The 13,289-nt window shown below is 45.5% G+C and overlaps 1 protein-coding gene across 1 annotated transcript in view; it reads left to right on the top strand.

Moving 5' to 3' along the window:
• Positions 1-4,486: 4,486 nt before the first annotated feature.
• Positions 4,487-13,289, top strand: part of LOC143284825 (uncharacterized) — a 10,901-nt gene continuing 2,098 nt past the window's right edge. Inside the window, exons 1-3 of the mRNA XM_076591877.1 lie at positions 4,487-4,751; positions 9,181-9,319; positions 11,251-11,420. Of these exons, the coding sequence (XP_076447992.1) occupies positions 4,688-4,751; positions 9,181-9,319; positions 11,251-11,420 (373 nt within the window). The 5' untranslated portion in view covers positions 4,487-4,687. The remainder of the gene's footprint in view (positions 4,752-9,180; positions 9,320-11,250; positions 11,421-13,289) is intronic.

Raw genomic sequence — 13,289 nt, forward strand, 5'->3', positions numbered from 1 at the left:
GAATTGTGAAAACAGATTCATTTAAATCTCGAATAATTTCGGGGTGATTCAGTCAGTCTTCACGCACGGATAGTCGAACGCACCACTCATCGCAAAATCGCCAACAACCCACATTCCAACTGTCAGACGATCAGTCTGTTCACCGTATGTGGTGGTCTTCGTAGAAATAACACACACAACACAGGTCATACTTCACTTGTGAGTTCACCCGTAGCAGACGGGCTTGCCAACTGCATTTCCAAGCGGACCAGCTGAGACACACACGAACACTGAAAGTATGTACGAGCAGAAGCGGACAGAAAAGATACATACAAAACAGACGAGGAGGAAGAGGAGGAGGTTTCTCACTCAGTCTCATCATTCTGATTGACTCACTCCGAATTCACTGTGCACAGTTCCCAAAAACGACCCAATCACGTATACAATTTCTATCTGTGTCTCTATTGTCTGTGGCCTGACTCAAACATGCATACGATGTCTATATATTTCTGCTCTGTCTAGGGCCCGACCCAAACATCTATTCAATGTCTATTTTTGTGTCTGTGTGTCTATTATCGGGACCATAACACCTACACCACAATGCTTATGTGTGCGCTGTGTATGGCCTGCCGAAAAGCTCACACACACACACACACACACACACACACACACACACACACACACTGACGTCATCGAAAGAGAAACAGACACAAAGATAGAAAGCGCACAGAAAGCAAACACTTATCAGGCAGACAAAAGGAAGTACGAGATACAACACAGAAGGAAAAACAGACAAAAGAGATCGACAAAATTAATGAGCGGACGGATGTGTTGCTTACGTTTGGGAAAACTACACTTATGCACATGTAAACACACACACACACACACACACACACACACACACACAACACACACACACACACACACACACACACACACACACGTAGAACATAAACAGAGACAAACGCGTAGAGACAATGATCACTTTGACAGAAAGAATGGCGGACCTATGATAATAGAAAGGCAGACAATAGGCTATATAGGCAGATAAGAGGCTAGACAGACCGACAGACAAATAAACTGACAGACAGCACAGTGATGGGCGGATAGAAGTTCAGACAAACACACAGACGGACAAAGAATGACGTAGAGAACGATAAGCAAAACGACACATAGACATGCAAACGGACAAACAAGACATATGACATCAGCTGCCAAACACCGAAACATACTTGTACCTATATCATGTATAAGTTAAACAAAGAGACACACACTCGTGCACACACGTTCTATACGACAATGCGCTCTGCGTGCCGCGAAAGAGTTATGCCTTGCCAACCGTTCAACTTTTTTTCTTTTCTTTTTTTTTAAACTTGGGTCTCCACTGCACGCAATCAACAAAGCTCATACTGTGCATTATTCAACCCGTCTTCAGTCTTCCACCTGTCCCCCACCCCTCCATCCCCCTCTCCCCACCCTCACTACCACCACCACCACGCCTCACCCCCACTCCCCTCACCCGCCCAAATGCACCAACGCAGGTCCAGTCATTGATCAAAAAATAGAATCGATCGAGCGTCAAACAAATCGATTGTCGCCACGCAACTAGTTGCCTGTGCCAAGTAAACTACCCTGTTGTGTGATATGCTGGCAAACCGACCAGGAAGATATCAATGTGGTATGGTGGTGTTGTTTTTGTTTGTTTGGTTGGTTGGGTTTTGTGTTTTTTTTTAAGAAAACACAACCCAAGAGTTTCCCCATGTCTGGCTATGCTTTGAATGAACGAATGAAGTTCCCCCCTGTACTCTTTTTCTATCTGCATGTAAAAGGCTATCAAGGATAATTCAAGTCACGTTCAACACTATACTGTCTGTTTGGGTTCGATTCTTTATAACGTGATAAGGAGCGAAAATTAAACAGTCAAGCCCCCCCCCCCCCCCCTCTCTCTCTCTCTCTCTCTCTCTCTGGAGCGAAAACAAAACAGTCGAAAGCCCTCTCTCTCTCTCTCTCTCTCTCTCTCTCTCTCTATCTATCTCCCTGTGTGTGTGTGTGTGTGTGTGTGTGTGTGTGTGTGTGTGTGTGTGTGGAGCGAAAACAAAACAGTCGAAAGCCAGTATCTGTGTGTGTGTGTGTGTGTGTGTAGTAGTAGTAGTAGTAGTAGTAGTAGTAGTAGTAGCAGTGTGTGTGTGTGTGTGTGTGTGTGTGTGTGTGTGTGTGTGTGTGGAGCGAAAACAGAACAATCGACAGCCAGTATCTCTCTCTCTCTCTCTCTCTCTCTCTCTCTCTCTCTCTCTCTCACTCTCTCCAAAAGGGATGTGTTGCATTGATTCGCGGTCAGCTTTAAATACGATTCCTTATCAAACAATATCAATGAACTGCATGTTATGTTGTATTGGTAATCTCTCTCTCTCTCTCTCTCTCTCTCTCTCTCTCTCTCTCTTTCGTTCGCTCGTCCGCTCTCTCTCTATCGATCTATCTATCGATCTAACCCCCCCACCCCCCCCTCTCTCTCTCTCTCTCTCCTTTACTCTAACTCCTCTCTGTCTCCCCCTTCTCTCTATAGCCCCGCCCCCTCCCGCCCACTGACCCATTCGTCAACACTATGTGTGCCCTCACTCCTTCCTGCACGAGACCTCCACGCCGAAGAAGTGTTCTGGGAAAAAGCTATTTTTGTCCACGGTTTCTGAGAACGCTCTCTCTCTCTCTCTCTCTCTCTCTCTCTCTTAATTAAAAAAAAAAAGCATAGCCAGAAACATAAGCCAACTTTAACTTGTGTGTGTCTGTGTGTATGTGTGCATGCCACTGCGCTTGAAGGTGTGTGGGTATGCTCGCGCGCATGTATGTATTTGTGTCTGTGTGAGTGAGTGCGTATATATGTGTGCTCGTGCGCCTGTGTAGGAGACGTGTTTGCGTGTGTATGTACGTGTCTGCATTTTGTGTCTGTGTCACCATGCACATTCCATTGCATGTGCGCGTGCTTGCTTGCGTATGTCCTTGATTGTGTGCTCGTGTTTGTCATCTGATTTGATATGGGTAAGTCTTAAAAAAGCGCCTGTCCTCGGTCGGAGACCAAGCTCTAAGCGCTTCGGGGTCACTTGCACAAGGCTGCCGACCTGGGAAGAGCCGACTGACGGCTACCATTGGGCGCTCATCAATCGTTCCTTGTGTTATTAAAATCGGATTTCAGGTACGCACACACACACTCAGACAGACATTAATATTTTACGTGTTTGACCGTTTCGCTTTTCAACCGGCCATGTAGGCAGCTATACTCCGTTTCCGGAGGTGTGCATGCTGGGTATGTTCTTGTTTCCATAACTCACCGAACGCTGACATGGATTACAGGATCTTTAACGTGCGTATTTGATCTTATGCGTGCGTATACACACGAGGGGGTTTTATGATTATAGTAATAATAAGAAGAATGATAATAATGATAACGATAAACAATAACGATGATATAATAATAATAATAATAATAATAATAATAATGATAAATTGCAGGCTTATATAGCGCAGTACCCCCATCTCAGATGGGGCTCACCGCGCTTTACAATAAAATATACAAATTAAGACTAAATGACGCAAAGTATTACAAAGTCAACACAGTCTCACATGACACTGGCTAAAATATACATACAAATTTTATGACTAAGTGACATAAATATTACGTAAATCAACACAGGCACCATCACAGTCTCAAATCACACAAGTCCATATCACAGCAAAACCAAGCACAACACATTCACCATAGTCAAAAATAAACACAAGGAGCCAGGCATCACAAAATAAACACATCAAAATCATCACAAACGTATACAAATCAACACAAAGAGCACATTCCGCAATAGTATCACAGCAACCATATGCAGATGGAAAAAGTACAGTTTGAAAAGACATGTTTGGAGGTTTGGACACTAGCAGGCCTGCGTATATTTTGACCTGGGAGATCGGGAAAAATCTCCTCACTTTACCCAAAAGGCGCTGTTTCCAAGATTCGAACCCGGGACCCTCAGACTGAAAGTCCAACGCTTTGACCTACTCAGCTATTGCGCCCGTGCATGATTGTGTGTATGTGTTTATGTGTCAGTGCGTCTGTGTGTGTGTGTGTGTGTGTGTGTGTGTGTGTGTGTGTGTGTGTGTTGTGGTGTGTGTGTGTGTGTGTGTGTGTGTGTGTGTGTGTGTGTGTGCGTGTGTGAACTTGTGCATACTGTCAGATCACATGCGCCTGCACGGGAATATATAAATAATCTAGTATAATTACAGCAAGGCCCTGTTTGGTGAAGTGATACCACGTTTGTGTGTATGTGTGTGTGTGCGTGTGTGCGTGCGTACGTATGTGTGTGTGTGTGTGTGTGTGTGTGTGTGTGTGCGTGCGTGTGTGCGTGTGTGTGTGTGTGCGGTTTATTCAGTCCCTTGCGTCTGTGCCACAGTCCGACGTAACGTCAACCAACTTGTGTGTGACAATAAAGAAATGGGGACATAACCGTGGATCGATAATAGCACATGAATCCGAACTCCACAGCCAGCAGCTCTCGTGAGCCAATCAGGAAGGGTGTCGCGGTGTGCGTTACCTGTCCCGTCTCGTTCCAACCATACAGCGATAAAGCTATCTTCTTGTTTTAAACCCGGACCCGATTCAGAGGACACTTTGCGCGCAAAGTTCGACAGTATACCTTTATCGCTTCTACCCCTTTGTGTCATCAACATGGCGAAGAACAGGGTTGTTGGGACAGTCGCCTTCGTGGTCTTACTTTGTGTGCTGTTCACAGGTAACGTGGTGGTGGTGGTGGTGGTGGTTTTTTGGTGAATTAATTGTCACGTTTCTTTCTGCTACGGTGGTTTTAGCGTGTGTGTGTGTGTGTGTGTGTGTGTGTGTGTCTGTGTCTGTGTGTGTCTGTGTGTCTGTGTCTGTGTCTGTGTGTGTGTTATTTTGAAACATTTGACTGCTTTCTACATAAACTTGTTTAGAATCTGGTACGTGATTTAGTACGTACTTTATAAGATATTATTATTATCATCATCATCGTAAGTATTTCTTTAATATTGTATCAAACCCTAAGGTTCGTAGCGAACGACAGTGTTATAAAGAAATGTGCAGTTGTGGAAGGCGGGGGCGGGGGAAGGGGGGGTGTTGTTTTTTCATGACTTTTTTGTTTGTTTGTTCATTTCTTTGTTTTGTTTTGTTTAGTTTGTTTTTTTCTTGTTCAGAACTTACTGATATGGATTTCTTTTTCTTCCTTTTTATTTTTCACGTGTTGAACTTCGTTGATTTCTTTAGTGAACTAATCACTGCAAATCCTATCCTTGCTGTGGATGATATATCAACTAAATGTTATCCCTCTCTCTCTCTCTCTCTCTCTCTCTCTCTCTCTCTCTCTCCATGTCATGGGTTTATGATATCGCAATTCTTTGGGATATCCTCGACGTTGAAAATTTGAAATGAAATTAAAAAAAAAAAAAAAGCAACAACAACAAAGGATTCTTGATTTATTCTGACATGATTCGCTTGAGCGTGTAATACAGATTTGCTGCATGTGCAAACGCATAGAATGAATTACTTATTTGCTGTTCCCTGTTGTCCTGTATTAAGTTACATAAGAAACAACACCATTCGTCGTTGTGCTGTGTCAAGTGATAAAAGATACACATCGTTCTTCGTTGTTCTGTGTTTAGTGATTCTTCTTCTTCTTCTCTTCTTCTTTGTTCGTGGGCTGCAACTCCCACGTTCACTCGTATATACACGAGTGGGCTTTTACGTGTATGAACGTTTTTACCCCGCCATGTAGGCAGCCATACTCCGCTTTCGGGGGTGTGCATGCTGGGTATGTACTTGTTTCCATAACCCACCGAACGCTGACATGGATTACAGGATCTTTAACGTGCGTATTTGATCTTTTGCTTGCGTATACACACGAAGGGGGTTCAGGCACTAGCAGGTCTGCACATATGTTGACCTGGGAGATCGGAAAAATCTCCACCCTTTAACCCACCAGGCGCCGTCACCGAGATTCGAACCCGGGACCCTCAGATTGAAAGTCCAACGCTTTAACCATTCGGCTATTGCGCCCGTCTGTGTTTAGTGATATAAGAAACAACATCATTCACCGCTGTCCTGTGTTTAGCGATATAAGAAACACCGTTCTACGTTGTCCTGTGTTTAGTGATACAAGAAACAACGTCATTCATCGCTGTCCTGTGTTTAGTGATATAAGAAACACCGTTCTACGTTGTCCTGTGTTTAGTGATACAAGAAACAACGTCATTCATCGCTGTCCTGTGTTTAGTGATAAAAGAAACAATACCGTTCTACGTTGTCCTGTGTGAAGTGATATAAGAAACAACGTCATTTCTTCGTTGTCCCGAATTAAGTGATACAAGAAATATCACCGTACTTCGCTGTCCCGTATTAAGCGATAGGAAATAACATGATGTATCACGGAAATGTGAGAGAAAGACAGGGAGATAGGGAAAGGGAGATACATACAGAGGAGGGGAACTGAGACACACAGAGACAGATGAGGGGTGGGGGCGGGTGGGGAAGAGGTAAGAAGACAGATACTGAGAGGCGGAGATGTGTCACATTAGTGGACTGAGGAAACTCAAGAGGTTGTGTCCGGTATCGGCTCTTCTATAAATACCAGTGCAGTTCCGGGTACGAAGAAGTTTGGGCACTGAGCCAACAGTGGCAAACATACGCATGTGAACACATATTTACACATATTTATGATAACAGACTATTTTTCTTTATATCTTAGCAATGAGTTATTCCACATAAGCCGTTTTGAAAATTATGCATATTGATTTCTTCTTCAATGAACAAGTTCTTGATTTCCAGATGCGTTCGCGGAACTGTTCTCCAGAATGTATTTGGAATAGTTTTAGTATATGGTTAGCTTGGCGACAGTTTATTTCAAAAGCTATGACACCTGTTGCAGGTCTCTGAAAGCGCTGTTTTGGAATATGGCTCCAGTTATCTTTTGATGTATACAGTTAGTCAACACACTGTAAATACAGTACTTTTTTGAAAATTAGTATGTTAATCATTTTACCCCATCTTCTCCATAACCCCCTTCCATTATCTTCCTTTTAATTTTCTAATATTTTAAAAAATCTAAATAACATTATTTTCTTTGACAGATAAATATACGTAATGCTCTGTTTATGCTGTTAAGTACGAAACTTTTTTTATTTTTTATTTAAACGTGTAGAAATAGCGCACAATTTCAAATATCCAGGGACTGTAGTTGACCATTTGATGCAGTCATCAAACAAATATCACCAGAAACAACCCATTTTTACTGCGAAACTAATGCAGTTTTAATCTAGGTCCAACATACCCTAAAGCTGGTGAAGTCTGTAAAGTGTCATGATTGCGGCTTCGTTTGAAAATCTGTCGGAAAGTTGGGGCAAACTGTAAACCTGGCCCCGTGAGCCAGCCACAGCAACGATTCAACACTGACGAATCCGCTCTTAGCAGAAAACCACACCAAATTTTCAGCGATTCCATTTATCCACTTTGTCTTCCAAAAAAATTCACCTGATAAGTCAGTATAAAATGACTATCGCAAAAAGGAATCTTATGATATCTTTATCAAAACAAAACAAAAATAAAGATTGTTTGTTAACGTGGCATGGTAAGTGTGTGAGGGGAGGGGTTTGGGAGGGGGTGGGGGGTGGGGCGGGGGAGTATAGGGAGGGCGGAATAGACACTTCTCTGCGTGTGTGTGTGTGTGTGTGTGTGTGTTTCCGGGGTGAGGGGGGGTTACTGCATGCTTAGCGTATTAGTCGCAGATTAAACTTTGTTTATTTATAGTCGTTTCAGCTGTTGGTGTCTTGTAATACGTTACATGCACCTTATCTTAATGTTTCCCTTTTTGCAAAGTTATTGATATGTACATAGTAATCGAGAGAGCGTGTACCGGTTGCTTATTAATTTCAATCTACTTGAATTTTAAAATTTCTTACTGAATGTTTCCCTGTGACATGATGATTAATATGTACATGATATTCAAGGCTGGGTGTACTGGTTATTCATTTGTTTTCGTTTCAATTATTTCATGTGTTGGCGAGCATTTGAATGATCCGAAAGAAAATATTCTGATTCAATTGTTTGAGGCAGGCAATAAAGTCTTTTGACCTGAACTGAAAGGAATGGAATATGAATTTAATTGAAGTCTGTTATTCTGGTTCTATTAATATCAATGTGGTCATCATACAACAAGTTTTGAAATAGTACCAGATCTACTGCTATTTTTCTTTCTAGAAATATTAACTTTTACTCTTAAAGAACGTTACTATCAATCAAAAGAAATAGTGTTAACTGATATCAGAATCAGTATCAGTATTAATGTCAGTATAGGTCACTTTAAATATAATATCCTTCATACGGAATATTTCATTTTAAATTTGAACCTCATTGAATTTTGTCTTTGTTTTGCATATAGCATTTTTAAAACATTGTGTCATGAATCTTGCACTGTGATTTTGAACCTGAAATATTGCCCTTCATATGACACGCCATGATGCTTGTGTCTGGCATCGAATCTTGCAACCTACATATGCAATCTAGTATACTGGATGTCAAAACCATTAATCTTGCGGTGTATATTTTCATTAATCTTGTGTTTTGAATTTCATGTCTTCTATCTTGAAGCCTGTTTGATTGTGCGTCTGTAATCTTGAATGGCATGTCTTGAGTCTTGTTCTTCGTGTCATGACTCGAAGTATATGGAGAATACTGGGCCTTTCATGTCTCAAAACTGAACCTTGCGTCCTTACTTTGTGCCTTGTAACTTGTGCCTGGAGTCTCGTGTCCCGTGCTGCTCACGCTTCGAGTCATTGTATTATATTGTTCATTATTTTCTTTCTTATTTTGTATTTTTCCTGCCTGCAGTTTTATTTGTTTTCCTATCGAAGTGGATTTTCCTACATAATTTTGCCAGGAACAACCCTTTTATTGCCGTGGGTTCTTTTAAGTGCGCTTAAGTGCATGCTGTACACGGGACCTCGGTTTATCGTCTCATCCGAATGACTAGCGTCCGGACCACCACTCAAGGTCTAGTGGAGGGGAAGAAAAATACTGGTGACCCTGAGATTCGAACCAGTGTGCTCAGATTCTCTCGCTTCCTTTGGCGGACGTGTTACCTCTGGGCCAACATCCCACATGTGTCTTCAGCCTTGGGTGTTTTGAGTGTGCAGGATGCAAGGGAGAAGAGTGCACGACGAGCAGATCATTCAACTACAACACTTATCTGTATGACTTTGAAACGACGGACTGCACCTACGGCTGCTGTGGCTCATTCCCCTACGGATACTGCTGCGACTCACCGACGTGGCTGTCAGTATAGCTCTTTTGAAGTGTTGTAGTTAGTTAGTTAGTTAGTTAGTTAGTTGGTTAGTTGGTTGGTTGGTTGGTTGGTTGGTTGGTTGGTTGGTTGGTTGGTTGGTTGGTTAGTTGGTTGGTTGGTTGGTTGGTTGGTTGGTTGGTTGGTTGGTTAACTAGTTACTTAGCTAACTAGTTACTTTCTTATCTGGTCATTTAGTTAGCTAGTTACGTAGTTACTTGGTTGGTTGGTTAGTTTAGATAGTTTAGTTACTTGCTTAGTAAGTTACTCAGTTTCTTAGTTAGTTACTTAGTTATCTAGTTAGTTTCTTGGTTAGTTACTTAGTTATTTACTTATGATAGTCAGTCGTGTCCGTCTATGACTACCAGAACAGAGGAGGCATCTGCTGTCCTGAATATCTGGGCTAGAATTGTGGAGTGCGTCTTGCCCAGGTTACATCCCCACTCTCTCAGCCATGAGGGTTTTAGGACAGTTGGCGTTGGGATGGTTCCCAAGGGCCATCTAGCCCCCAAGGCTGCAGCACTAGGAGCCAGTGCAAAAATGCCTCAGAGTCATAGTCCTTCATAAAAGGCTAAACTGTAAGTGTAAATGACTTCCCGTTTCGGTTGAGAAACCATTCATCATACAGCCCTCATTTTGCTGTTGGCCCAGGTGTAAGCTTATGTCAATCTGTGGTATAAGCCGAGCGTTGGGCCTGGTTACTTACTTACTTAGTCAGCCAGTCTATCAGTCCGTCAGTTAATTTCTTTGTTGTCCGATGTTGACAAGTCTCGCCTCTGAATATTCCCTCCTGATAATATTCCCTGGTTTCGGCGCACCTGGTGGACGAAGGATGGAGATTTTTCCCATCTCCCTGGTCAACATATGTGCAGACCTGGTAGTGCCTGAACCCCCTTTGTGCGTATACGCATGCAGAAGATCAAATACCCACGTTAGAGATCCTGTAAACCATGTCAGCGTTTGGTTGGTTATGGATGGAAACAAGAACATACCCAACATGCGTACAGAGAGAGAGAGAGAGAGAGAGAGAGAGAGAGAGAGAGAGAGAGAGAGAGAGAGAGAGAGAGAAAGAAAGACGCACACCAAAAAAACGGAGTGTGGCTGCCTAAATGGGCAAAAGCTCACCCAAAAATACGAGTGAATGTAGGATTTCAGCCCGCGCACGAACAAGGAGAAGAATATACCTACCCACTTACTTACCTATATATGATAGTCAGTCATGTCCGACTATGACCATCAGAACAGCAGAGGAGGCAACTGTTGTTCCGACTATTTGGGCTAGAATTTGATTATAGTGGAGAGTGTCTTGCCCAAGTACATCCCCACTCTCTTGGCCAAGAGGGTTTTAGGACAGTCGGCGTTGGGATGGTTCCCAAAGGCCAACTAGCCCACAAGGCTGCAGCACTAAGAGCCAGTGCAATTTTGCCTCCTAGTTTGAGAGTCATAGTCCTTCACAAAAGACTAAGCTGTAAATGGTTTCCAATTGACTGGAGAAACCATTGATAATACAGCTCTCACTTTGCTGTTGGCCCAAATGTAAACGTATGTCAATCTGTGATATAAGCCGAGTGAAACCTAACTATCTACATACCTATCCATCCATTCACCTTCCTTACCCAATTGTACTGATGTGGTCTGTGTGCTGACGCTGCTGTACCCCCTTGCTGACGCTGTATCCCCTCACTGACGCTGTACCTCCTTGCTGACGTTGTACCCCTTTGCTGACGCTGTACCCCCTTGCTGACGCTGTATCCCCTCACTGACGCTGTACCCCCTTGCTGACGCTGTACCCCCTTACTGACGCTGTACCCCTTTGCTGTCGCTGTACCCCCTTACTGACGCTGTACCTCCTCGCTGACGTTGTACCCCTTTACTGACGCCGGACACCCTTGCTGACGCTGGACCCCCTTTGCCCCAACGGCAGGGTGTGGGCCATCGTGGGAGGGGTGTTTGCGGGCATTTCCGTCCTCTCCCTCATCATCGCCGGCATCTGTTGCTGCCTGAAACAGCAGGGACACAAAGGACAGGTGGTCGCTCCATATCCGCCCCACGACGCTGCCTACTCCTTCACCACCAACAACGTCGCTGTCACAGGTGAGTGACTGGCTACCCTGGAAGAAGTGCTGGGTCAGGAGCGTGAGGGAGATGGGGGGGGGGATACAGAATTGGTTACACAGGTGAGTGGCTAACCAGTCAGGGTTGGGACAGGGGCATGAGGAGGGGGGGGGGGATACAGAACTGGTTACACAGGTGTGTGGCTAACCCAGGAAGGGTTGGGACAGGGGCATGAGGAGAGAGGGGGGGTATACAGAACTGGTTACACAGGTGTGTGGCTAACCCAGGAAGGGTTGGGACAGGGGCATGAGGAGAGACGGGGGGATACAGAACTGGTTACACAGGTGAGTAGCTAACCCAGGAAGGGTTGGGACAGGAGTATGAGGAGAGGGGGGGGGATACAGAACTGGTTACACAGGTGAGTAGCTAACCCAGGAAGGGTTGGGACAGGGGCATGAGGAGAGGGGGGGGATACAGAACTGGTTACACAAGTGAGTAGCTAACCCAGGAAGGGTTGGGACAGGGGCATGAGGAGAGAGGGGGGGATACAGAACTGGTTACACAGGTGAGTAGCTAACCCAGGAAGGGTTGGGACAGGGGCATGAGGAGAGGGGGGGTACAGAACTGGTTACACAGGTGTGTGGCTAACCCAGGAAGGGTTGGGACAGGGGCATGAGGAGAGGGGGGGGTACAGAACTGGTTACACAGGTGTGTGGCTAACCCAGGAAGGGTTGGGACAGGGGCATGAGGAGGGGGGGGATGCAGAACTGGTTACACAGGTGTGTGGCTAACCCAGGAAGGGTTCAGACAGGGGCATGAGGAGAGGGGGGGATACAGAACTGGTTACACAGGTGAGTGGCTAACCCAGGAAGGGTTGGGACAGGGGCATGAGGAGGGGGGTGGATACAGAACTGGTTACACAGGTGTGTGGCTAACCCAGGAAGGGTTGGGACAGGGGCATGAGGGAGGGGGTTGGGGGGGGGGGTACAGAACTGGTTACACAGGTGAGTAGCTAACCCAGGAAGGGTTGCGGCAGGGGCGTGAGGGGAGGTGGGGGGATACAGATTTGGTTACACAGGTGAATGGCTACACGGGAAGGACTGGGACAGGGGCAGTGAGGGGCGGGTGTGTGGAGGAGGGGGGGGAACAGGATGGGAAGGGAGAGTAGGCGGTGGGGGGGGGCATGGGGGGGGGGGCAGAGGGGGTGTGTGTGTGTGTGTGTGTGTGTGTGTGTGTGTGTGTGGAGTGGGAAGGAAAGAGTGGCTGATGGGGTAGGTTATTGTACTGTGTGCGGAGGGTGGCGTTGTGGAGTGGGTGGAAGATTGGAAGGGGGGGGGGGGGCATCTGTGTATATTTATTTCTTGTCCACTTTCTTTCTCTCTCTCCCCCACCCCCACCACCAACCTCTTTTGCATGTTGTGTTTATTCGTTTCCACCCTTGCGATAAAATGTCGTTCCATTTCGTGCTCCTCCCTCTCTCTCTGTCTTGATCCCTCCCTCCGTCCCTCTCTCTGTCTTTCTCCCTCTCCCCTCTCTCTCTTTCTCTTCTTCTATCTCTCTCACTCTCTCCCCCTACCTCTCCTCTCTCTCTCACTCTCACTCTCTCCCCACCCCCCTCTCAATCTCCCTCTCTCTCACTCTCCTCTCACTCTCTCTCCCCCCCCTCTCTCTCTCCCTCTCCCCCTCTCTCTCTCCCCCCTCACCCCCCCCCTCTCAGTCTCTCTCCCATGCCCCCACCCCGCTCACTATCATGTAAAATCTGCCTGTCGCACCGCCGACTGTCAGCGGCAGCCAGTTCTGCACGTGATACTACTCGTTAGCAAAGCTGATGGGTTGGTTGCTGGCTTGTTGTTCGCTTGTTGGTTGGTTGGATGGTTTGGGAGCTGACGTTCGGAGAACTGGCTCTTA

The sequence above is a fragment of the Babylonia areolata genome, chromosome 8, assembly GCF_041734735.1.
Source record: "Babylonia areolata isolate BAREFJ2019XMU chromosome 8, ASM4173473v1, whole genome shotgun sequence".
Taxonomy (NCBI): domain Eukaryota; kingdom Metazoa; phylum Mollusca; class Gastropoda; order Neogastropoda; family Buccinidae; genus Babylonia; species Babylonia areolata.